General features: G+C 44.3%; 2 protein-coding genes across 4 annotated transcripts in view; one reads left to right on the top strand and one right to left on the bottom strand.

Moving 5' to 3' along the window:
- The window catches only part of RHBDD1 (rhomboid domain containing 1), a 232020-nt gene that overhangs the window by 164128 nt on the left and 40368 nt on the right, over positions 1-27524 (top strand). The gene's annotated exons all lie outside the window — the stretch shown is intronic.
- On the bottom strand, positions 3279-11552 carry LOC143810055 (microtubule-associated serine/threonine-protein kinase 4-like). The gene is made up of 16 exons (XM_077292951.1): positions 11287-11552; positions 10991-11092; positions 10787-10856; positions 10040-10107; positions 8861-8946; positions 8237-8445; positions 6464-6602; positions 6244-6376; positions 5888-6053; positions 5670-5768; positions 5322-5444; positions 5062-5177; positions 4882-4973; positions 4468-4541; positions 3910-4002; positions 3279-3677 (listed from the first exon to the last, which is right to left on the bottom strand). The coding sequence occupies exons 1-16, from the start codon at positions 11509-11511 to the stop codon at positions 3580-3582; spliced, it is 1893 nt and encodes a 630-aa protein (XP_077149066.1). The 5' UTR covers positions 11512-11552; the 3' UTR covers positions 3279-3579.

The raw sequence follows: 27524 nt of genomic DNA, 5'->3' as shown, positions 1-27524 counted from the left end.
ACCTGGAAGGAGCCCCGCGGCCATCTTGTTTCCGGGGCCTGCAGGGAGGAGACGCTCAGAACAACGCGATCACATCCCTTTGTTCCGAGAGTCTCAGGGAAGCACGCAGGGAGCTCCCTCCCTGCGCGATGCTTCCCTATGCCGCCGGAACACTGCAATCCTGTTTTATCGCAGTGTCCCGGGGGTTAATGTGACGGGAGCGGTCCGTGTAATAATCAGCTGACATCCGGCGGCAATCGGCCGCTCTCTCCCCGTGAGTGCGGCCGATCGCCAATGACGTACTATCCCGTCCCTGGGAATTAAGTCCCAGGTCACCTCGACGGGATAGTACGTCATATGGCAGAAAGGGGTTAACATCCTCATACTGGCATGCCTGACCTGGCATGTCACTCTCCACAAGGAGAAACTTTACCCCTTAGATCCCAGTCTTAGCCTCTCACCTAGCCAAATCAGATCTCATACTTTGCACTGATGAGGGGCAACACCCAGAAATTGAGATTGATTTGGCTTTTATCCTAAGTCATATGGAAAGGCTCGTTAAAGTGTAGATATTGACTTATAGGATTGCTACTTCCAATAGATGGCACTAGAGTTCAAGTCCTCTTCTTCTCTGAATAGACAATTGGCATATTTAATTTCTCAGAGGAGCATGCAAGGCGTTTCATTCACCTCATACTGGCATGCCAGACCTGGCATGTCACTCCCTGCAAGGAGAAATCTCACCCCATAGATCTTACTCATACATGGGCAGTGCGCTCATTGTATGTACTATGTATAACCAATGGTTTCTACATTGGATAAGTTTGTTGCCGTCATCTCCCTGACTTATTTTTCAATATCACAAAATGTGTCCTCTACAAGTTAATTGATTTCTCTTACAAAGATCACAGTTATAGTGTTCACACAGTTAACTGAGCATAATATGGGAGAGGTCCTCTTTGATTTAGGTTATTGGATTATATCATGTATGTGAGTGTAACTGCTCCATTATGGAGACCATTAAATGGCTGGTTATTTTCTAAGGTTATGTTCTAGTCCCCCCTAGGTGATTGCTTGATCATTTCTACAGTATACTGCAATAATTTAGTAGGAGTACCTGTGCTAGCACGGTGGTGGCAAGGGCAGCAATTGCAACCCCGCCAGCACCCCGTGACTGCCGTAACCAGCTAGTCTGAGTCTGATTGCTTAAATAACTAACGTTCTAAATATTTAATCTGTTAGATCTGTTTGAGCTATTAGAGCCAGGTGCCAGCTGTATAACACAGCTGGCACCCCCTGTATGGAGAAGGCCCCACTCCATTTACCTGCAGCCGCCATATAGTATAAATGTACGTCATGTCAGGAAGGAGTCAAATAAATTAGTGTAAAGTAATGCTTAAACAGAATTTACATTTTATTCCTTATAAATTACACCACAAGGATGGAAATTGCTGAAATCACATGACCATGATTAGAATATATACACTGTTTTTTGTGGATTTTGAAGCAGATCTGCATCAATATCTACTTACAAAAACCTCAGTTTGAACGTTCCATTACATTTTTTACATAGCCTAACCATGCAACTCATTTAGTCTCATCTCTGCTCTTTCAATTTTTTTTCAACGTTGTAAGCAAATACAATATCCTCTGAGATTTAAATACAGTATAACAGAATGTAACTCCAAGTAAATCAAACTTCTGTGAAATCAAACTGTCCACTTAGGAAGTAACAATGTTTGGCAATCAATTTTACATACTGTTGTGCAAATGGAATAGAAAACAGATGGAAATTATTGGCAATTATCAAGACACCCTCAATAAAGGAGTGGTTCTGCAGTTGGGGACCACAGACCACATCTCAGTAATAATGCTTTCTGGCTGATGTTTTGGTCACTTTTGAATGTTGGTTGTGCTTTCACACTCGTGGTAGCATGAGACGGACTCTACAACCCAAACGAGTTGCTCAGGTAGTGCAGCTCATCCGGGATGGCACATCAATGCGAGCTGTGGCAAGAAGGTTTGCTGTGTCAGCGTAGTGTTCAGAGGCTGGAGGCGCTACCAGGAGACAGGCCAGTACAAGGAGATGTGGAGGGGGCCGTAGGAGGGCAACAACCCAGCAGCAGGACAGCTACCTCAGCCTTTGTGCAAGGAGAAACAGGAGGAGCACTGCCAGAGCCCTGCAAAATGACCTCCAGCAGGCCACAAATGTGCATGTGTCTGCACAAATGGTTAGAAACCGACTGCATGATGATGGTCTGAGTGCCTGACGTCCACAGATGGGGGTTGTGCTCACGGCCCAACACTATGCAGGACGCTTGGCATTTGCCACAGAACACCAGAATTGTCAAATTCGCCGCTGGCGCCCTGTGCTCTTCACAGATGAAAGCAGGTTCACACTGAGTACATGTGACAAACGTGACAGAGTCTGGAGACGCCGTGGAGAGCGATCTGCTGCCTGCAACATCCTTCAGCATGACCGGTTTGGCAGTGGGTCAGTAATGGTGTGGGGTGGCATTTCTTTGGAGGGCTGCACAGCCCTCCATGTGCTCGCCAGAGGTAGCCTGACTGCGATTAAATACCGAGATGAGATTTTCAGACCCCTTGTGAGACCATATGCTGGTGCAGTTGGCCCTGGGATCCTCCTAATGCAGGAGAATGCCAGACCTCATGTAGCTGGAGTGTGTCGTCAGTTCCTGCAAGACGAAGGCATTGAAGCTATGGACTGGCCCACCCGTTCCCCAGACCTGAAACCGATTGAACACATCTGGGACATCATGTCTCGCACCATCCACCAACGTCTCGTTGCCCCACAGACTGTCCAGGAGTTGGTGGATGCTTTAGTCCAGGTCTGGAAGGAGATCCCTCAGGAGACCATCCGCCACCTCATCAGGAGCATGCCCAGGCATTGTAGGGAGGTCATACAGGCACGTGGAGGCCACACACACTACTGAGCATTTCCACTGAAGTTGTATCAGCCTGTAACTTCATTTTCCACTTTGATTTTGAGCATCATTGCAACTCCAAACCTCCGTGGGATATTATTTGGGTTTTACGTTGATCATTTTTAGGTTTTATTGTTCTCAACACATTCCATTATGTAATGAATAAAGATTTACTGGAATATTTCATTCAGTAATATCTAGGATGTGGGATTTTAGTGTTCCCTTTATTTTTTTGAGCAGTGTATATATTGGTGGTACAAAGCAACAATGCTTTTAAAAGCACAAACACCTCTATGTATTTTTTTTTTTTTACAATATTCGGAGTGAAGTTTGATGAATACAAGAGAATCTCAATCAATATAGATTTTTTTTAATTCAAGAATAGGATAGAGGGATAAAAGGTGAACAGAATCGGTAGACAAAAACATAGTCAGGAAGACAGCCAGGGTCAGATACCGGGTGATCAGGAAAACCAAGTCAGGCGAGCAGTATGGATACAGCGGAGCCTGGTGACAGAGGCATTACCGAAACATATCCAGGTAAAGACATTACAGTCAGAAGGCCACAGGTAGATGGTGATGGTCCTTCTATACAGGTCCAGCAGTGATGGAGGGTCTGCTGAACTTCAGGGTGCTAGATGTTGAGGCTTTACGTCTTAGATGACACTAGGGCAACTGTGACAACATGCAAATAAGCGAGCAGCCCTGGATAATCCGCGCCGGCAGGATGATAGGATCCGGCGGAAGATGGAACCTAAAAGAAAAGAAATAAATATAATGTAAGTGATGGGACTCCATATTACATGATTCTACTGGGCGATCACTGAGGCCGGACAGCAGAGGAATCTTATTCACACAGATGTCGGGAATAACTGTCAGCCATCAGACATGTGACAATCCCATCACGGACATGACATCTGCTCCATATGAATTATTCTCACTGACTGACATACATCATACAACATGGAGCTGATTCTCACACTTACCTCGTCTCTTTTTCCCCTTTTTTACATTTTCTGAGTTTTCTTCCTTTATACTCAGATTTATTGCAGATTTTACTTCCTCCTCAGCTGGAGTTTCTGATTAGAAAGAAAAATAACTCTGTAAGAACATATTCTTATAGGATCTGCTCTGTCTCCTGTATATAGTGGACTTGTTCTAGTCCTATCCCCTATAGTCCTGATAATCTGGCATTACATCATAATAGAGCAGAATAAGTTCTATGTAACATACATGACCTAATCTGAGGGGCATTAGATGTGTCACTGATCTGGAGCAGTAAATGCCACGTGGCGCATCACTAATGAGCAATATTCTACTACAGGCCTTATAATGAGATCGATTCCAGGATGAAAAATCATAACTCACAGAATCCATAAAAAACCTCCTGGACAAAATTAGGACAATAGAGATACAATATGGGCCTATGGGCAACATAACTGGGATACATGTATCACGGATAACACAGGAGACCTATTACAGAAAAAGCACGTGGAAATATTTGAGCCTTAAATTTAACATTCTCATGTTTGACGTATACGTACCTGACAATGAGGAGGAGAATGGCAAGCTGCTTATAGGATCGTCTCTATCAGGTTCACAAAAAGGTTCTTTCTGTCTGTTTGGGAGAAGAAAAACATGTAAATCACAAGAAAAGTTTGTTTCACTAGAAGAACATTGACTATAGGGCCTAATAGGACATATGACAGTCACAGTGGGGAAGGTTTTGTGCCCAGATCTACCTTCCATAGATCAGAGCCGAAGACAACTACCAATACTCTCTCCTACAGCATGGCCAGCTGTAAATACGAATGACTGGCTGCTATTTTGGGTAGTTATCACCATGATTTTGGAAACCAAAAGCACAATGATCACTAATCATTGATTTTGTATTTTATGTATATGGTATTTGGTGCTGTGCACATACATCAGCCTGGAACTCGCCATATTCTACTCACATTTCTGATATATTTGTGCTGGATGCTGGAGTACACTGTGGAGGGGACTTGGGATCCTCATCATTCATTGTTCTGGTAGTGATGGTACAGAGCTAAATAAGGACAAAAACAAAATATGATTTTTCTCTTTTACTTTTAAATGTTTATTTTTTACCTATTTTGGATTTTTTGATCACATACTTTAGAAAGCCTTTCAGAAGATGATGTAAAATTTTGAAACTCAAAGCTCTTGTTGTCCTCATTTGTGTCCCCTTCCTCATCCTCGGAGGCCAGATGTTCTTCTATATCCTGGCGATCTACACAGGTAGTGAAGTGTTATTAGAGGTTGTCAGTATAACACAGTAATTTTTTACCACTAATATTAATGGAAACCAATTATTACATTTTAAGGAAGACAAGAAAAACAGTTACTTAGTCTAGATGTGCCTCCTTTTACTTACTGATAAATAAGCTGGTGTCCACGTCAGTTGCAAACTGAGGAATGTACTCCGGCTTCTGACTTAGAAGGTTGCCAAAGTCTAAGTCACTCAGGAATGGATGGCCTTTGATCTCAAATGCTCCTCCTTGAAAAAAATTAAACAAAAGTGATGCGGACATTGTCAGAGACTGCTTCATTTCTGAACAGTTTAACCTAATCTGAACTAATGACATAACTGAGACAACATGAAGGAACATGACTGAAGCTCATATTGTGGAGAACTAGAAATGGAGGAGCTGATAGAGAAGTCTTGATCCTCATGGGCATGAGTTATAAGTGTAATATGTGAATATTAATAGTATTATATTACCTGTCCCAAGTCTATCTGCAGGCTTTTTTCTGAGCAGCTCAGTAATTAGGTTCTGCGCATCGGGGGGAGGAGCGAAATCACAATCCCAAATTATGCCTCCTGTAATACAGAAAATGACAAAATACAGAAAATAAAACCTCTTTACTGGACTGTAAAATAAAACAAAGGAAATGAACCAATGTAACCAATAACCGCAATGGTCAGATTATTCTTCTTACCATTGGTAACACTTTCATAAAGCTCAGTTAGGGAATCTCCATCAAATGGCAGAAATCCCACGAGAAATTCATACAAGATGATCCCCATTGACCACCAGTCAACGGGTCTTCCATATCCTTCTTTCAGGATGATCTCTGGGGCGAAGTAATACGGGGTCCCACACATCTGGAAACCAACAGAAGAAAGAGAAGAGATTAATGAAACGTTTATCACGCCAAGTTTTCGCCATAAACACACAATGACAGAAGATAAAATATCAGTGGAAAAGTTCTCTAGAAATGAAGAATATAGAGAAGAGACAATAGTGTGATGAGATTTGTAAAGAGCAAGCCGAGTTCCTGTAAGTGCTACCAACCTCATGGTCCATGAACTCTCTGGTGATGTCCTCCGCTAATTCCTTGTAGATGTTGGTTTTTGGTATCATGATACCAACTTTTGAAAGCCCGAAGTCGGTAACTTTAATGTGTCCAGAAGATGTAATCAGGAGGCTGTGAACAAGAAGATGCTTTTAGCCTCACAGACTATGATAATACGTGATTACTTCCCCTCTTTATTGTAGTACAAGGGGCACTTACTTTTCCGGCTTCAGGTCTCTGTGCACCACACCATAACTGTGGAGGTATTCTACAGCAAGGACCGCTTCTGCAAAGTACAAGCGGGCCAAGGGGACAGATAGAGGACCCATGGTGTTTATAAGGGTCTCACAGTCTCCACCTATAGAAGAAAGAAAATATGACCGGTGAGGGGTTTATACAGCAGATCACCACGATATATGATGAGAAGTGAGTGGAGACATTAGGGCAAGAGATAATATATATGCAGATATAATGTATAGTGCACATTATATTAGACTGAATCAATGGAGGAATGTCGTCCATGTAACTAGTAACATAAAGTGATGTCACATCTCGTCTACAGCTGGAGATACTGACACGCTCAATGTGGACACACAGGGAGATCACTCCGACAGTGGTGTTAATAGAAATGACAGGGCCCCATAGTAAAAGTTCTAATTTCCCCCTCTTAAAAAACCTTATTGTTCTCGACTGCACCAATACACCTTTCTTGATCATTTTAGAGTATGAAGATCTCAAAAATTCCCCAACCTATCACATACTGTTAGGTATCCCCACAGTTAATCCTCCTTTATACAGTTTAACCTTACACATACAGTGTAACACCTGTCAGTCTGATGCCCCCCTCAGTATTGAACCAGTCACAGCCACCTACTCAGTATAATGTCCCCAGCAGGCCCTCACACAATATAATGTCCCCCACAGGCCCTCACACAATATAATGTCCCCCACAGGCCCTCACACAATATAATGTCCCCCACAGGCCCTCACACAATATAATGTCCCCCACAGGCCCTCACACAATATAATGTCCCCCACAGGCCCTCACACAATATAATGTCCCCCACAGGCCCTCACACAATATAATGTCCCCCACAGACCCTCACACAATATAATGTCCCCCACAGGCCCTCACACAATATAATGTCCCCCACAGGCCCTCACACAATATAATGTCCCCCACAGACCCTCACACAATATAATGTCCCCCACAGGCCCTCACACAATATAATGGCCTCCACAACTCCCCACTCAGTAGGATGGCCCCCATAGCCAATCAAACAGAATGAGGCACCCCACAACACATCACTCAATATGAGGACCCCCACTCAGTGTAGGGGCATTCACAGTCACCAACTCAATATGGCGACATACATAGTCCATCATAGCCTCTCACACAGCACGCCATTCAATATTATTGGCCCATCCATCCCCACCTTTCAGGAATTATGGCCTCTGCAAACCCCACTACTCAGTATTATGGCCCTCACCAACCCCACCACTTAGTACTATGGCCCCCACCAGCCACACCTCTCAGTATTATAGCCCCCATAACCACCACTACTTAGTATTATGGCCACCACTAGTCTCACCACTCAGTATGATGGCACCCCCCAGCCTCACCACTCAGTGTTATGGCCCCTACCAGACCCACCCCTCTCAGTATTATGGCCCACAGTCCCACAAATTAGTGTGATGACCCCATCAGCCCCTCCTGTGCAGTGTAAGTACTGAGACTCCACACTGCAGGTGTAATTCAGTATTGTGACGTCAGCACACCTGCAGTGCATGGAGTCTCGGACCCATCTGAGCAGGCTGAATCATGGATCAAGGAGCCTTTGGCTCTGAAATTGTGATGACAGGTGAAGGAATTGGGTGCAGTGCCCCTGCACACTCTTTGGGGATGTAACCATCCTAATTATCCTAATTTTATAAGCGGTGATAAGATAGAACTAGCCATGGGCTGAATACAATACAAAATACATGTCCTACCTCCTACATACTCCATGACCATACACAAGTGAGATTTAGTTGGAAAGGAGCAAAGCATGGAGACCACAAAGGGACAATCAGTGAATGTTAGGATGTCCCGCTCCAGATAGGCCCTTTTCACTTTTTTTGGAGTGTCTATGTTCCGCTTGGTCATTTTCTTCAAAGCAAAGATCTGGTGTGAGTCTTTATGGTGCACCAAGTAGATAGCCCTGGAGAGAAGGAGAATCCATGGTTTATAATGAATCTTTATTAGAAGAACATCTATAGAAATCATTATCTAATTGTTTAAACTTTTATGTTTAATGCTAGAAGATCGGGTGTCACTAGAAATCCATCAGAGAGCACTGCATAGATCACCTATGGGAGGTCTGGAGAATGCCACGTCTGACGGACCCTCACCCAGGTCACATTAGAGATGAGCAAATCTACCTAAGTTATTCTTGGGCAGATTCGCTGTATTTGCCCAGTAGATATGATTCATTATGCCAAATAAAAGTTTGTCCAAATTGAAAGAGCTCCAATTGCTCCCTCCATACCCCAAGACATAATAAATGGAGGTGAGGGAAGGTGCAGAGCACAGAGGCGCACTGTCATTGGGAACCCTGAGAAATGTGGATTACTCACCCAAAATGTCCACTGCCGATCAGTTTAGTTGTTTCATAGTCGCTTTCATGCGGCTTTCTTGTCGGGGTCAATGATTTAATCACACTCTATAAAAATAAGAAATGATGTTAAGATATAGGAACCACTGGAAAAACTTCTCCCTCCTAGATTATGTCCCAACTGATATCACTGATCCGATTGTAGGAAACAAGACAATCTTAAGGCTATGTGCACACGTATTCTGGTCCACTGCGGATTTTTCCGCAGTGGATTTGATAAATCTGTAGAGCAAAAACGCTGCGTTTTTGCTGCAGATTTATTGCGGATTTACTGCGGTTTTTCTGCGGATTTCACTGCGGTTTTACAACTGCGGTTTTCTATAGGAGTAGCTGTAAAACCGCTGTGGAATCCGCAGAAAGAAGTGACATGCTGCAGAATGTAAACCGCTGCGTTTCCGCGCTTTTTTTTTCCGCAGCATGGGCACAGCGTTTTTTGTTTCCTATAGGTTTACATTGTACTGTAAACTCATGGAAAACTGCTGCGGACCCGCAGCTGCGGAAACGCTGCGGATCCGCAGCATTTTCCGCATCATGTGCACATACCCTAACGCTACACAGACAAGGATGTAATTTAAGGGGGATCCTCCAGATACCGATCATGAAGAGATCACAGAGGAGAACTTAAAGGGGATCTGTCAACAGGATTTTACTATGTATTCTGAGCTCTGATGATGTAGAGGCTGAGATTCTGATTCCAGTGATATATCACTTACTAGTCTGTGTCGTTGTTTTCATAAAATCAGTGTTTATCAGCAGGAGATTATCACTAGAGGACTATCTGTCTCGTGACATGTAGTCCTGTTGCTCTGTCTAACTCCGCCCCCACCACTGAGTTTTCTGCCTATACACCGTGTACACAGAAAGCTGCCAATTACTGGAGTGGCCAGCGTTATACAGAGCTCAGCATTCAGAGCAGAAAAATTGGTGATTTCATCACAACTGCTGCACCCAGGAATGTCATTAATACATTGCTGGAATCAGGGTCCCTGCCTCTACATCCTGCTGCACTCGGATGGGATGGTAAAAACCTGGTGACAGATTCCCTTTATATTAATGCTATTGCTAATAGAGGCGACCCATGGTGATGTGGGGGATAATACTGGACATGTCTTTCACAGACATCTCCCTCTATGATACTTACACCGACAGATTCTTGGATCTCCGGGATCTCACAGATTCTACTGTCAGGATCCGCCAGCACAGTTGTATCTACAGTAGTGATAAAAAGATGAAGAGATAAAATCTATTAGACAATATTATTATTATTCATTTGTATAACACCCTTAATTCCATGGTGCTGTACATGAGAAGGGGTTACATACAGGGTTATAGATATCGTTTACAGTAAGCAGGTTTACAGGGACAGACTGGTACAGAGGGGAGAGGACCCTGTCCTTGCGGACTTACATTCTAATCCTACATACATAATACAGCGACATAATACAGAAATGACAAGATGTCTGCAAATAGTAAGAACGCTTCTTATATAGGGATTCTAGATATGGATAAATGTAATATAAGTGATGGAGGAATCCTCTAATCATCCCATAAATGAGGACCCCCACCCTCACCGTACATGTGAGCGATGGTAAGAGAGCTGAGGGATAGGTGCCATATGCAAATTAGGCTGGATGTGCAATGGGGGCGTGTCACTGTACTCGGATTTCTTCTTCCACCCCAGTTCCCCTTCCCCCCCCCCAAAAAAAAAAAAATGCATAATTTTTATTAGCGGAAAATGGCCTATACCATCCGTCATCCGACTACTTCCATATGCAGAAATGTGGTGAGCGGCGGCCATTCCACAGAGTAGAAAGAGTAAGTGTAACATTATCCCCTGCTCTCTGCAATATCTGGACATTTCTTGTAGAAGGTTGGGGGATGGGCTCACCTGGAATCAGATCGCTGCACGGCCCCGGGATCAGATGCTGCCCATCTTTGGCCTCGCCTTCTGCTGTTTCCTGATGGATACAATATATGTAATTAATATGTGGAACCTTACACTAAATCATCACACGCATAAATCAGGACTAAACCGGCATTTCCAGATGCAGCCACTTGTGACTACACAGATGAGAAGACGATGGCTCCTTACCAGGCGTTCCAATGAGCGAGCCGGACGTTCCAGCACAGACAGGACTTCATCGGCCAGTTGTTTAATAAAAGCCAAATCTCCATATTGAGATCTTTCTTCAGCCTATAAAGAAGAAAAGAAAGAAAAAGGGACATTTTGAGATGAGAAAGGTCACAGAGGAGGCCGCCATTGTATGTGACATTGGCCCCTCTCTCTGCAGAGACAATGACTACATAGATGGGGACTCGTCGTGGCTTATACTGGAGGAAAGCAGAAACGTCTATGCCACCATTATTATCTGTACGGAGAAGATTTACCTGCTGTACTAATGTCCTGATGTTCTGAAGTAAATCAGTCACATACTCTGAGGTAAGATGACCTTGTTGGTATTTGGTCAGGCAATTCCTTACTAGCTGCACCACCAGCCGGTGAGTGAAGCTGAGGACGCCATCGGGTGGTAGAAGCACAGTGCTAGGGCGATTGTTGTGAAGAATCCGCCATAGTGCTTGTACCTGAAGATAATCTAGAATAAATCCAGCCATAGCGAGAAACTGCAAGAGTGCGTTGTCACCAGCTATAGAGCCAAAATGGCACCCGTGACCCTGTGCACATTGTATAAGTAGCGACTGTCGGCTGTGATGTCACAATGCGGAACAATCACCAGTGATGTCATCATGGAATCCGGTGATGGAATCTTCAAGGGGCGGCTCTGCACAAATAGATGCTGCCTAGCAAGATGTGAAGTGGAAGCACCATAGAATTAAATTAATCTCAATCAGAAGCGTAGCTTTGCTACCACGCGGTCAAAATAGGCGGCTGCCTGGGGCCCCGCTCTCTAAGAGGGTCCGCCGGTAGCTACGCTGCTGTTAAGTGTATGGGCATATGGCGCGCCCCTACAATAAAGCTGTGCAGCAGACTCGATCTCCCTGCACCGCCACCCAGCCGCTATTGAATGCGTGAGCCGTGGGGGCCCGGTACCAGCATCGGCCCCCCGACCGTCATTGCAAGTTCAACTGTATTGGCTGTCGGCTGAATGCTGACACAGATGAAAGCAATGATGAGACCGCTCCCTCTGCCATCATTCCCCCTGATGTCAATGATGTAGACACCGGCAGGGAAAGCGATTACATCATTGCTTGGCCCCCACTGTCCTGACAAGTACAGTATGTAGAGTCTGCCTTTGGGGAGTGCATTATATTACAGGTGCTTCTCACAAAATTAGAATATCATCAAAAAGTTAATTTATTTCAGTTCTTTAATACAAAAAGTGAAACGTGTATATTATATAGAGTCATTACAAACAGAGTGATCTATTTCATGTGTTTATTTCTGTTAATGTTGATGATTATGGCTTACAGCCAATGAAAACCCAAAAGTCATTATCTCAGTAAATTAGAATACTTTATAACATCAGCTTGAAAAATGATTTTAAAATCTGAAATGTTGGCCTACTGAAATGTATGTTCAGTAAATGCTCTCAATTCTTGGTCGGGGCTCTTTTTGCATCAATTACTGCATCAATACGGCGTGGCATGGAGGCGATCAGCCTGTGGCACTGCTGTGGTGTTATAGAAGCCCATAACATACGGAGATCTAATTATATGGGGGTCTCATGCAGGACATGGAGATGCTATGGTGGTCTCATGCTGGATATTGGGAGGCTGTGTGTGCCTCATGCAGGAGATAGGGTGTCTATGGGAGTCCTGTCTGTGGGGCTCATGCTGTATATAGGGAAGCTGTGTAGGACTTATGCTCTATATGGGGAGGCTGTGTGGGGGCTCTTACAGTATATAAGAGGCTGTGGGGGACTCATACAATGTAGAGAAGGGGCTGCATTATGGTTCAAACGATATATGTCAGCATACTTAATTTTCCTCAATATTAAGTGATACAATTAATATAATTATCAATAGTATAATAATTCTAATTAATACATTGATATTAATATTGAGCAGAATTAATTTCAGCCTATTGGTTCGGGCCCTCCACAACAGTCATGGTCTCTCATTTGGCCCTTCGGGAAAATTAATTGCCCACACGTGTTTTAGAGGTTTGTTTTACCATTTAGAGGGCACACAGACAATAAGTGCAGTAATAGGGACACATACGGCATCAGTGACTCAGCATTGGGATATCAGCAGGATGAGGAGTTTGTGCAGGTTGGGAATAGATTGGGCCAGTGCAGGAAATGTGAGAAGTCAAATGTGTCTTTGTTGTAATCTCTGCAGCCAAGTCCTGGCTGGAGAAGTTGTCGTGTCGGTCTGGACTAGAGATGAGCGAATATGTTTGGAAAATGAACGCCAAACATATGTTCGGCACTAATATGGTGCATTCGGATTCGTGATCGGTAAACACGGACATTTTTCTTAAAATTGGAAAAAGTCGGTAACATTCGGTAAAAGTGCAGGAAAATAATTGCGTTGCCACTAAAGTATTTTAAAGTAGATAATAGATGGATAGAATAAAAGCCGTCAATTCATCCGCCGAGTACAGTAATATCACAGCGAGACAGGTTAGAATAAAATAGATAGAATAGATGCATACACATAGAATACATATATATATATAGATGTCAGTGACACACACATATATACTGTATATGTATATATATTACATACATAGATAGATAGAAGAAAAGCCGGCAATTCAGCAGCCATGTAGTGTAAAATCACAGCAGGAGCTGACAGGATAGAAGAGATGAATTACATACAGTAAATACACAAAGAATAGGTAGATATACAGATGTATGTGATAAATACAATTAGCACAGTGTGGGTGCAGCTTACTTTAAATGTATTTGATAAAAATAAAATATTATTTTTCTGAAAAAAATGGCGTAGGCTCCCACTTAATCTTCATAGCTAGCAGAGGGAAAGGTTAAGTCTGTGGACAGATGTTTATAGCTTTGGAAGGGGGAAATACCCATGGAGCTTCCCAGGCTATTAATATCAGCTCACAACTGTATACTTAGCCTTTACTGGCTGTTAAAATGGGGGACCTTAAAATAAAATGAAATGGGGGTCCCCCTATAATTAGTAACTAGCAAAGTCTATGTAGGCAGCTGTGGGCTGATATTAAAAGCCTAGCAAGGGGGTCATGGATACTGCCCCCCCCCCCCCCCAGGCTGAAAACATAAGCTCACAGCCGGCCCAGAAAAGGCACATCTTTAGTGGCTTTTAAAATAGGGGACCCTAAAAAGAATGAAGTGGGGATCCCCCTATAATTAATAACTAGCAAAGGCAATGTAGGCAGCTGTGGGCTGATATTAAAAGCCTAGGAAGGGGGTCATGGATACTGGCCCCAGGCTAAAAACATAAGATCTCAGCCGGCCCAGAAAAGGTGCATCTCTAAGATGTGGATTGGTAGACAATGAGGAGGAGGAGGAAGAACAGAAGCTACTTTCATGCGCTATAGACGGTACTACAAGCACAGCTGTCATACCGTCTGTTCAGCGTGGATGGCCTGGGGACAGGGAGAATGAGGAGGACAGTATGGTCAATCGTCCTGTTGGTGAGGACATGGAAGTTTTGCCTGGTAGCAGTCTAGCACGCATGGCTGACTTTATGTTGCATTTCCCATGACCCTCAAATTATTTAAATTTTTGGTGACACTTATTACTGGTTGGTGACACTTCTAGACCCACGCTACAAGGAGAACTTTCAATCTCTTCTTCCCAAGGCAGAGAGGTGTACTAAAATGTTTCAGTACCGGAGGGCCCTTGTAGCGGTATTACTTAAAAAATTCCCATCTGAGAACGCTGGCAGCAGACATCAGAGTTTGTTATACAACCAAGGAGTCCAAGCAAGAGAGACAGAAGTACAATCCAGCTCAGCCAGGGGAACAATGGCAAAGTTATGGGACAGTTTTCTCAGACCCTCCCATCTTGCCAGCACAGAGGCAAGGGGTGCTGTCACAAGAAGTGCAATGTTTGGGAAGATGCTGAGGAAGTACCTTGCAGATCGTACAAACGTCCTCCAGGATTCCTCTGTGCCTTGTAATTATTGGGTATCCAAGCTGGACACGTGGCATGAACTGGCTCTCTACGCCTTGGAGGTCCTGGCCTGCCCTGCTGCTAGCGTTGTGTCATAGCTGGTTTTTAGTGCGCTGGTGGAATTATAACAGAAAAGTGCATCCGCCTGTCAACTGAAAATGCTGACAGGTTGATTCTTATAAAAATGAGATTTACGTATATTCTTCCCATTTATTCTTAATATTTTCCGTTTTTCATATCTCTGGACCATCCTCTTATGACCTAGTGTATACCTCTTGTAATGCAGCGGTATGACCATACACAGTGAAACGGCAGTGACCCAAACAAGTTCAAACAAAACGTTCTTTTATTGTGTTACTTCACACAGTCAATATAGTATACGGCTTCTTCATACAGTCCATTAATAACGCATGGCTATATGACGCAGTCAATACACAGGCCGAACTTCCCTCTGTCCAGTTTCCCTGGGTGACCGCACGCCGGTAACAAGTCTCTCACTCAGCGCACTGCAGTCTTTATCCTCTGGAGTGCAGCCGGGTACACGTAAGACAGCCCAAGACGCAGGGTGTCAGTCTCTCTGGTTCCTTTAGACTCTGTGTTGCTCCACACAGAGAGAGCTCTGCAGACAACTGCCCTGTCTGCTTCCAAGAACACGCTGACACACCTCCCCCACTACTACAGGGCTTTTTAATCAGTCACTGCTTCACTATTCTAATTACAGCCACACCTGTGTCTGTAGTACGCCCTCATGGCCTCACTACGCTTCCATGCACATTCCGCAGAGCACATACAGCGCCCCCTAGCTGTAACAGGGGTCACTGCCTCACACTCTCCAATATAAAAATATTGAAATACTATTATATTATATTTTTATTTATATCCCTATCTCTGAGCTGTTGCTAGGGACCAACATACAGTTAGGTCCATATATATTTGGACAGAGACAACATTTTTCTAATTTTGGTTATAGACATTACCACAATGAATGTTAAACAAAACAATTCAGATGCAGTTGAAGTGCAAACTTTCAGCTTTCATTTGACGGTATCCACATTAAAATTGGCAGAAGGGTTTAGGAGTTTCAGCTTCTTAACCCCTTAACGACCGCCGATATGCCTTCTAACGGCGGCAGTTAAGGGTACTTAAACCACAGCGCCGTTAATTAACGGTGCTGTGGAAAAAGTGAATAGCGCCCCCCAGAGTCGGTTTTCTCTGGGGTCTCGGTTGCCAGGGGTAGCCGAGACCCCAGAGAACATGATTCGTTTTTTTTTTACCGACCCCAGAGTTGCGATCGCCGGTAATTAACCATTTACCGGCGGTCGCAACAAAAAAAAAACGCGATTTGCCATTTAATTTCTCTGTCCTCCGATGTGATCGCACATCGGAGGACAGAGAAATGGAGTCCCCGATAGCCCCCCGATACTTACCTATCTCCCCCGGTGCTCCTCGTGGCTCCCGATGGGCGCCGCCATCTTTTTCCGGGAAAAAAATGGCGGGCGCAATGCGCCCGGCACCCGGAAGATCTTTGGGGTCTCGGTAGCCGAGACCCCAAAGAACATGATCGGGGTCGGTTTTTACCGACTCCTGTTTTGCGATCGCCGGTAATTAACTGTTTACCGGCGACCGCAAAAAAAAAAGCGATGTGTAATTCTCTGTCCTCTGATGTGATCGCACATCAGAGGACAGAGAAATAGGGGGATTCGAGGACCCTGTTATACTTACCGGTGTCCCTGGGTCCTCCTGTGTCCTCTCCTGGCCGCCAGCTTCTTGCTCCGGTAAGAAAATGGCGAGTGCATGCGCAGTGCGCCCGCCATGATCTGTCGGCCGGCAGAGGAAGATTCTTCCTCTTCTTTTATCTTGGTCAATGTGAGATCCTACTATCACAGTGATCAAAATAAAAAAAATAGTAAATAACCCCTCCCCTTTATCACCCCCTTAGTAAGGAAAAAATAATAAAATAAAAAAAAATTATGTATTTCTATTTTCCAATTAGGGTTAGGGGTAGGGTTAGGGGTAGGGTTAGGATATGTGCACACGTAGAATGGTTCTCTGTGGATTTTTCTGCACCGGATTTGATAAATCCGCAGGGCCAAAACGCTGTGTTTTTCCTGCGGATTTATCGCGGATGTACCGCGGTTTTTGTGCGGATTCCCCTGCGGTTTTACACCTGCGGTTTTCTATTATGGAGCAGGTATAAAACCGCTGCGGAATCCGCAGAAAGAATTGACATGCTGCGGAATGTAAACCGCTGCGTTTCCGCGTGCTTTTTTCCGCAGCATGGGCACAGCGTTTTATGTTTCCCATAGGTTTACATCGTACTGTAAACTCATGGGAAACTGCTGCAGACCCGCAGCTGCGGATCCGCAGCAAAATCCGCAACGTGTGCACATAGCCTTAGGGTAAGGACTAGGGTTAGGGCTTGGGTTAGGGTTAGAGCTAGGGTTAGGGCTAGGGTTAGGGTTGGGGCTAAAGTTAGGGTTGGAGCTAAGTTTAGGGCTAAAGTTAGGGTTTGGGCTAAAGTTAGGGCTAGGGTTGGGGCTAAAGTTAGGGTTAGAGTTGGGATTAGGGTTAGGTTTGGGATTAGGGTTAAGGTTAGGGTTGGGATTAGGGTTAGGGGTGTATTGGGATTAGGGTTAGGTTTTGAGGTTAGGGTTGAGATTAGGATTAGGGGTGTGTTGGGTTTAGGGTTTTGATTAGGGTTATGGTTAGCTTTGGGATTAGGGTTAGGGGTGTTTTGGGGGTTAGGGTTGTGATTAGGATTATGGATTGGGTTAGGGTTAGGGGTGTGTTGGGGTTAGGGTTGGCGTTAGAATTGGGGGGTTTCCACTGTTTAGGTACATCAGGGGGTCTCTAAACGCTACAGCCAATTTTGCGCTCAAAAAGTCAAGTGGTGCGTCTCCCTTCTGAGCTCTGCCGTGCGCCCAAACAGTGGTTTACCCCCACATATGGGGCATCAGCGTACTCGGGATAAATTGGACAACAACTTTTGGGGTCCAATTTCTCCTGTTACCCTTGTGAAAATAAAAACTTGGGGGCTAAAAAAATCTTTTTTGTGGAAAAAAAAATACTTTTTATTTTCACGAATCTGCATTATAAACTTCTGTGAAGCACTTGGGCATTCAAAGTTCTCACCACACATCTAGATAAGTTCCTTGGGGGTCTAGTTTCCAAAATGGGGTCTCTTCTGGGGGGTTTCTACTGTTTAGGTACATCAGGGGCTCTGCAAACGCAACATAACGCCCGCAGACCATTCTATCAAAGCCTGCATTCCAAAACGGCACTCCTTCCCTTCCGAGCTTAGCCATGCGCCCAAACAGTGGTCCCCCCACACATGGGGTATCAGTGTACTCAGGACAAATTGGACAACAACTTTTGGGGTCCAATTTCTCCTCTTACCCTTGTGAAAGTAAAAATTTGGGGGTGAAAAGATCATTTTTGTGGAAAAAATATGATTTTTTTAATTTTCATGGCTCTACATTATAAACTTCTGTGAAGCAGTTAGGGGTTCATAGTGCTCACCACACATCTAGATAAGCTCTTTGGGGGGTCTAGTTTCCAAAATGGGGTCACTTGTGTGGGGTTTCTACTGTTTAGGTACATCAGGAGCTCTGCAAATGCAACATGACGCCCGCAGACCATCCCATCAAAGTCTGCATTCCAAGCGGCGCACCTTCCCTTCCGAGCCCTGATGGGTGCCCAAACAGTGCCCCCCCCCACATATGGGGTATAAGCGTACTCAGGACAAACTGGTTAACAGACATTGGGGTCCAATGTCTCCTGTTACCCTTGAGAAAATATAAAATTGCAGGCTAAAAAATCTTTTTTGAGGTTAAATAAAGGATTTTGTATTTTCACGGCTCTAAGTTATAAATATCTGTGAAGCACTTGGGGGTTTAAAGTGCTCACCACATATCTAGATAAGTTCCTTAAGGGGTCTAGTTTCCAAAATGGGGTCACTTGTGGGGGGTTTCTACTGTTTAGGCACAACAGGGGCTCTCCAAACGCGACATGGTGTCCGATCTCAATTCCAGCCAATTCTACATTGAAAAAGTAAAACGGTACTCCTTCTCTTCCAAGCTCTGCGGTGCGCCCAAACAGTGGTTTACCCCCACTTTTGGGGTATTGACGAACTCAGGAGAAATTGCACAACAACTTTTGTGGTCTAATTTCTCCTGTTACCCTTGTCAAAATAAAAATTTTGGGGCAAAAAGATCATTTTTGTAGAAAAAATGCGATTTTTTTATTTTCACGGCTCTACGTTATAAACTTCCGTGAAGCACCTGGGGGTTTAAAGTGCTCACCACACATCTAGTTACGTTTCTTAAGGGGTCTAGTTTCCAAAATGGTGTTGCAGCGCCCCAGAGTCCTGGGGGGTAGTGATCTCCTTCAACCCCCAATACAGACGCGGGGTTATCCAGGAAATCGGGGAGCCGCTACAAATCCACGTGGATCGGGAAGAGGTGGAGCCCTGCAGCGGAAGATTTCCCCGCGATCTGGAACCCAGTGATGCGGTGACTTACACCCGATGGAGGAGGGCTACGGGAGAAGCTGGCTGGATGGCGCGAGGCGTACAGCGGTGTACTGCCTTCCAGGCTGCTGCCGGAACACCGGAAGAGGGTGACCCCGTGGGGAAAGCAGCGGAGCCCGGCCCCGCGGAACCACGAGAAGCCCGGCCTCGCCGTGCCCCGGAGGGACGTGTGCGCCTGCCAGTGAGAAGGGCTTCCCGGCGAGGGATCTTATCGCTGCTGGGACCGGAACCGCGTCCTGGCTCACCAGTGCGATCCGTTGGCCTGGTGAGGCCAGATCGGAGACCATCCGGTTCCACAAAGAACGAGTAAGCATAATTGCTTTATTAATATGTATATAGTTTTTAACTGGATGTTTCCTGTGTTCTGCTAAACCCGTCCAGGGTAAACTTTTAAAGGGATCCTTCTATGGACCTGGGATCCCTATTGTTTTGTTTTCTTGTTTGTCTTTCAAGTTTTTTGCACAAGTTTTAAAAAACTGCTGAATCATGAACAGTGCATGATCCGAACTCTTTTGTATATAGTTTGCACCTTATTAAAGGCGCTCCCTACTGGTTTTACTTAAACAAGGACTCTTTGCGAAGATACCGCACTGGAACCTTTGATGAGTATGGACTGGTAGCTTGAGAAGATGTGCTACCTCACAGAGATTTGGTCCCCTCTTAAAGGGGATGTTCATTTGTTGCACGTAAATGGTGATATTGCTTTAAGACCGGTAGCAATAATGTCAATGGAAGAAAATGCTGATAATATTTACATGTAAAAGTTATATGTATGCCATTAGTTAATTGTAAAGGAATGCTGATAATGTTCTCTGAAAGAAAAAGTAAAAGGGAGTAATGAGAAAGTTTAATGTTGTGAAAAGAAGATGGTTGATAATGTTGATAAGAAAAGGGGGGGGGGTAGAAGGTAAACCCTGCGTTCCCCATCGAAAGTTAGTAATGTGTTATTAAGGACAGAAAGTGAACCCGTAAGGGTTAGTGGGTGAGTCCTTATAGGAGCCAAGTAGAGCCGGCTCAGTGTTCTCAAACTGAAAGAAAAGTTATGTTCTATACTGTATATAGTAGTTGAAAAGGCAGTAGGCCCTGGCTGAACGGGGCGGTCCTGTAACAGAAAGGAGAGGCAGTAGGTCTGGTGCCGATAGGACAGGCGGTCCTGCAGATCCAAAGTAGGAGAATGAAAAAGATAAAATACATTGTAATGTGATTATAGGAAGGTCTTTAGCGGACTAAGAGTGTATATCCTTAAAGGCAAAGTTAAATTATTGGTTAATAATGTTTGCACTTAGTAGAATACCCGGTTGGGTAAGAAAAGTTAATTATAGCATGTTGCTATGATATTTTTGCCATGTTTGTAACGTTCAAGTGTCCTTACCTCCCATAAAGGGAAGCCTGTTCAAGTATACTTATTGTCATTGCACTCAACAAAATTGTATGTCTTTTTGCTAACTTGTATTGTTGTTTTCTTCCCAGTCCCGGAGTACTGTGTTTAACCAGGGGGGAGTGCAGCGCCCCAGAGTCCTGGTCGTTGCAGTACTGTGGCTCCGCCACTATGGGGAGCCATGGTGCGTCCGATGGCACTGAAGGAGTTCATCTGAACAGGTATCACAGACACCAATACATTTCACAGCAGGGCCTCCGGGGGGAGCTAAGGGTGCTATTCATTAGGCCACTCCCCACCATAGTGGGTAAACCGGGGGTCAGGCAGGAAGTGAGATCAGAAAGCTGACTGGATTGGACGAAGCAACACCTAGTGGCAGAGGGTGTTGTGGAGGAAGAGACAGTAGGGTCTCTGTCAGGGGTGGGATCCTGACAGAGGCTTGGCATTGGAAAGAACGTAACGGGTCCGCGCCAGCTCCGGGAAGCGGCGGGGCCCAAGAAAGGACTAGAAGCGAGATAGATTGTGCTGAGTGAGAAACGAGATCAAGCAATAGGAGAATTCCAGTAGGGGTCGTGCTGTAAGACCGGAGCAACACCCTACTGAGGCGCACTACCGGTGGCCGGAACGCCGAGGGAGTATTATAACATTCAGCTTCAAGCAACACTCTAAACAGCGGCAGGACAGTCAGTCTAAGGCGGGCTGTCTAACACATATCACCTATGAAGTCTTGGGAGGCAATTGCGGGAGAGGGGCGTCTCTAGGGTCCCGGAAGAACTCCAGGCCTACCCGACAAACGGGTGCCGTTCTAACTGTAACATCAGGAAGGGACGGACGATTAGAAGAACATCATTTAATCGAGTTGTGAGGGAACTTAAGAAACAGACACAACAGTTGTGGGGTACTTTCCGTAAGCACAGCAGGGAAGGACTACAACACATAGCGCTAAGAAGGAAGGCACCGATTTCCACCTGTGAAGTGAACTCTGGAGGTGCCATTGGACCGGCCGGACTTGCGCAGCCTGGTGAACCGTATTCTGGACTGAGGACTCAGAGATCTCCAGTAAAGAGGTAAAGAGACTGCAACCTGGTGTCCTCGTTATTTACCGCGACCTGCACCCCACAACTGCACCACCAACATCTACACCTATCATTCACTGTGCGCCCCACGGCAGGGTCACGGACCGGGGTCTAGCCGCCGTGACAACCCCAGAAGCAGAGACTCGTAGGCCCGGTACCGGGTACCCCTCGGCCCTGCGACAGTGGGGGCGCTACAGTGTCACTTGTGGAGCTTTTCCACTGTTTAGGCACATCAGGGGCTCTCCAAACATGACATGGTGTCTGATCTCAATTCCAGCCAATTCTGCATTGAAAAAGTCAAACAGCGCTCTTTCTCTTCCAAGCTCTGCGGTGCGCCCAAACAGTGGTTTACCCCCACATATGGGGTATCGGCGTATTCAGGAGAAATTGCATAACAAAATTTATGGTTAAATTTCTGTTTTTGCACTTGTGAAAATAAAAAAAAAAATGGTTCTGAATTAAAATGTTTGCAAAAAAAAAGTTAAATGTTCATTTTTTCCTTCCACATTGTTTCAGTTCCTGTGAAGCACGTAACGGGTTAATAAACTTCTTGAATGTGGTTTTGATCACCTTGAGGGGTTCAGTTTTTAGAATGGTGTCACACTTGGTTATTTTCTATCATATAGACCCCCAAATGACTTCAAATGTGATGTGGTCCCTAAAAAAAAAGGGTGTTGTAAAAATGAGAAATTGCTGGTCAACTTTTAACCCTTATAACTCCCTAACAAAAAAAAATTTTGCTTCCAAAATTGTGCTGATCTAAAGTAGACATGTGGGAAATGTTATTTATTAACTATTTTGTGTGACATTTCTCTCTGATTTAAGGGCATAAAAATACAAAGTTTGAAAATTGCAAAATTTTAAAAATTTTCGCCATATTTTTCATAAATAATCGCAAGTAATATCAAAGAAATGATACCACTAACATGAAGTACAATATGTCACGAAAAAACAGTCTCAGAATCAGCGGGATCCGTTAAAGCGTTCCAGAGTTATAACCTCATAAAGTGACAGTAGTCAGAATTGTAAAAATTGGCCCGGTCATTAAGTACCAAATTGGCTCTGTCACTAAGAGGTTAACATGTGCCACCCTGTTTTTAAAGGGACCAAAAGTAATTGGACAGATCCAATAATTTTAAATAAAATGTTCATTTCTAGTACTTGGTTGAAAACCCTTTGTTGGCAATGACTGCCTGAAGTCTTGAACTCATGGACATCACCAGACGCTGTGTTTCCTCCTTTTTGATGCTCTGTCAGGCCTTCACTGCGGTGGTTTTCAGTTGCTGTTTGTTTGTGGGCCTTTCTGTCTGAAGTTTAGTCTTTAACAAGTGAAACGCATGCTCAATTGGGTTGAGATCAGGTGACTGACTTGGCCATTCAAGAATATTCCACTTCTTTGCTTTAATAAACTCCTGGGTTGCTTTGGCTTTATGTTTTGGGTCATAGTCCGTCTGTAGTATGAAGCGACGACCAATCAGTTTGGCTGCATTTGGCTGGATCTGAGCACACAGTATGTCTCTGAATGCCTCAGAATTCATTCGGCTGCTTCTGTCCTGTGTCACATCATCAATAAACACTAGTGACCCAGTGCCACTGGCAGCCATGCATGCCCAAGCCATCACACTGCCTCCGCCATGTTTTACAGATGATGTGGTATGCTTTGGATCATGAGCTGTACCACGCCATCGCCATACTTTTCTCTTTCCATCATTCTGGTAGAGGTTGATCTTGGTTTCATCTGTCCAAAGAATGTTCTTCCAGAACTGTGCTGGCTTTTTTAGATGTTTTTTTAGCAAAGTCCAGTCTAGCCTTTTTATTCTTGATGCTTATGAGTGGCTTGCACCGTGCAGTGAACCCTCTGTATTTACTTTCATGCAGTCTTCTCTTTATGGTAGATTTGGATATTGATACGCCGACCTCCGGGAGAGTGTTGTTCACTTGGTTGGCTGTTGTGAAGGGGTTTCTCTTCACCATGGAGATTATTCTGCGAATATCCACCACTGTTGTCTTCTGTGGGCGCCCAGGTCTTTTTGCATTGATGAGTTCACCAGTGCTTTCTTTCTTTCTCAGGATGTACCAAACTGTAGATTTTGCCACTCCTAATATTGTAGCAATTTCTCGGATGGTTTTTTTCTGTTTTCGCAGCTTAAGGATGGCTTGTTTCACCTGCATGGAGAGCTCCTTTGACCGCATGTTTACTTCACAGCAAAACCTTCCAAATGCAAGCACCACACCTCAAATCAACTCCAGGCCTTTTATCTGCTTAAGGCCGGAGTCACACTACAGTGAGATACGGCCGAGTCTCGCAGGTTAAAACCCAGCTCTGGCGCCAGCACTCCGGAGCGGAACGTGCAGCTCCATGTATTGCTGTGCGGCTGCACGCTCCGCTCTGGAGTGCCGGTGCCAGAGTTGGGTTTTAACCTGCGAGACTCGGCCGTATCTCACTGTAGTGTGACTCCGGCCTAATTGAGAATGACATAATGAAGGGATTGCCCACACCTGTCCATGAAATAGCCTTGGAGTCAACATGAAATAGCCTTGGAGGACTTTTTGTCCCTTTAACCCCTCCACCCCCGGAGCTTTTTTCGTTTTCGTTTTTCGCTCCCCTCCTTCCCAGAGCCATAACTTTTTTATTTTTCCGTCAATATGGCCATGTGAGGGCTTATTTTTTGCGGGACGAGATGTACTTTTGAACGATACCATTGGTTTTACCATGCCGTGTAACAGAAAACGGGAAAAAAATTCCAAGTGCGATGAAATTGCGAAAAAGTGCAATCTCGCACTTGTTTTTTGTTTGGCTTTTTTGCTAGGTTCACTAAATGCTAAAACTGACCTGCCATTGTGATTTTCCAGGTCATTAAGAGTTCATAGACACCAAACATGTATAGGTTCTCTTTTATCTAAGTGGTAAAAAATATTCCAAAGTTTGCTAAAAAAAAAAAAATTGTGCCATTTTTTGATACCCGTAGCGTCTCTATTTTTCGTGATCTGGGGTCGGGTGAGGGCTTATTTTTTGCGTGCCGAGCTGGCGTTTTTAGTGATACCATTTTGGTGCAGATATGTACTTTTGATCGCCCGTTTTTGCATTTTAATGCAAATGTCGCGGCGACCAAAAAAACATTTTGGCGTTTTGATTTTTTTTCTCGCTACGCCATTTAGCGATCAGGTTAATACTTTGTTTTTATTGATAGATCGGGCGATTCTGAACGCGGCAATGCCAAATATGTGTAGGTTTGATTTTTTTTATTGTTTTATTTTGATTGGGGTGAAAGGGGGGGTGATTTGAACTTTTATATATTTTTTATTTTTTTTATATTTTTAAACACTTTTTTTTAAAAATTTTGGCACGCTTCAATAGCCTCCATAGGAGGCTAGAAGCATGCACTACACGATCGGCTCTGCTACATAGAGGTGAAGCACAGATCACCTCTATGTAGCAGAAATGCAGGGTTGCTTTGAATGCCGACCACAGGGTGGCGCTCAAAGCAATCGGCCATCAACAACCATAGAGGTCTCAAGGAGACCTCTGGTTGTTATGGCAATGCACCGCTGACTCCCGATCATGTGACCGGGGTCAGCGGTGCGAGCACTTCCGGCTGCGCGGCCGGGAGCACTAGTTAAATGCCGCTGTCAGCGTTTGACGGCGGCAATTAACTAGTTAATGAGCGCGGGCGGATCGCGATTCCGCTCGCGCTCATTGCGCGCACATGTCAGCTGTACAAAACAGCTGACATGTCGTGGCTTTGAGGTGGGCTCACCGCCGGAGCCCACCTCAAAGCGGGGGTTCTGCCAGCTGACGTACTATTCCGTCAGCTGGCAGAAAGGGGTTAAAAACAGGGTGGCACATGTTAAGGAGCTGAAACTCCTAAACCCTTCATCCAATTTTAATGTGGATACCCTCAAATGAAAGCTGAAAGTCTGAACTTCAACTGTATCTGAATTGTTTTGTATAAAATTCATTGTGGTAATGTCTATAACCAAAAATAGAAATATGTTGTCTCTGTCCAAATATATATGGACCTAACTGTATCTCGTTGGACACATTCTGGCTTCATATCTATGAACCTGTGTTCGCCCCTCCCTTTTGTTATTTTCTTTCATAGGTGGATTCGCATCCTTCATTCACCTGTTTGATTTCAATATGATTGATCCTTATTATTATATTATTACAGGATATATAAATTATGATCATATGCGGCAATTATTTACGTGTTTATGATTTATGAAAAATTATATAAAAATTGGTGTATATATATATATATATATATATATATATATATATATATATATATATATATATATATACACTGTGTTCCAAATTATTATGCAAATAATATTTCCTCATATTTTCTCTAAATTACCTATCTGAATTGCAGTCATTGTTATTTTCCAGTCATCTACTATTCTAGTATAATTGCAATGTTTTGGAACAAACTGCCTATGAAAACAGTATCTTTTTTAAATAATAAACACTCAAAATGCATGTTCCAAATTATTATGCACAGCAGAGTTTTCAACCTTTTTTTTAATTATGAACAAAAAAAATGGTCAATTGTGAAGTTATAAGCATTATCAGCTTATTACAAAATGAAATCAAACAGTTTTCAAGTGAAAACTTTATTCTAGGTGATGTTACATTTGCACATAGGACCCCTTGTTCGAAAGAAGCTTCTGAACTCTCTCGTCCATTGAATTTGTCAGTTTTTGGATGGTTTCTGCTTCAATTGTTTTGCATGTGGACAGAATACCCTCCCAGAGCTGTTGCTTAGATGTGAACTGCCTCCCGCCATCATAGACACTCCTTTTGATGATGCTCCAGAGGTTCTCAATGGGGTTGAGGTCAGGGGAAGATGGTGGCCACACCATAAGTTTGTCCTCTTTTATGCCCATAGCAGCCAGAGATGCAGATGTGTTTTTTGCAGCATGAGACGGTGCATTATCATGCATGCAAATGATCTTGCTGCGGAAAGCACGGTTCTTCCTCTTGAACCATGGCAGGAAGTGTTGTTTTAGAAACTCCACATAGATCATGGAGTTCATCTTTACCGATTCAGGGATCATAAAGGGGCCGACAATCTCTCTTCCCATGATTCCAGCCCAAAACATTACTCCACCTCCTCCTTGTTGGCGCCTTAGCCGTGTTTTCATGGGGTGTCCATCAACCAGCCATCCTCCACTCCATCCATCTGGACCATCGAGCGTTGCACGGCACTCATCGGTGAACAAAACAGTTTGGAAGTCAGTCTTAATGTATCGTTTGGCCCACTGGAGCCGTTTCTGCTTGTGTGCAGTGGATAGAGGTGGTCGACAGGATGGCTTACGCACCTCTGAAGGACCCTGCATCTTGTTGTTCTGGGGACGTTGGAGGCACCAGCAGCTTCAAAAACTTGTCTGCTGCTATGACAAGGCATTTTTGCAGCTGCTCTTTTAACCTTACGCAATTGCCTGTTGGAAAGAGTCCTCAATTTTTCCTTATCAGCACGCACACGTGTGTGCTGGGTATCAGCTACATACTTCTTGATTGTGCGATGATCACGATGAAGTGTCTTGGCAATGTTGATTGTAGTCATGCCTTGACCTAA

The sequence above is a fragment of the Ranitomeya variabilis genome, chromosome 2 (genome assembly GCF_051348905.1).
Source record: "Ranitomeya variabilis isolate aRanVar5 chromosome 2, aRanVar5.hap1, whole genome shotgun sequence".
Classification (NCBI taxonomy): domain Eukaryota; kingdom Metazoa; phylum Chordata; class Amphibia; order Anura; family Dendrobatidae; genus Ranitomeya; species Ranitomeya variabilis.
This window is presented reverse-complemented; position numbering and strand designations above follow the sequence as displayed.

Bases quoted from the DNA above. Each gene is read 5' to 3' on its own strand.
- LOC143810055 (XM_077292951.1), bottom strand. From the start codon at position 11,511: ATGGCTGGATTTATTCTAGATTATCTTCAGGTACAAGCACTATGGCGG. The intron at 8,947-10,039 runs GTAAGTATCATA...TTATTTTTATAG, and splicing joins AGATCCAAGAATCTGTCGGT to AGTGTGATTAAATCATTGAC. The intron at 5,769-5,887 runs GTAAGAAGAATA...TCTGTATTACAG, and splicing joins TTATGAAAGTGTTACCAATG to GAGGCATAATTTGGGATTGT.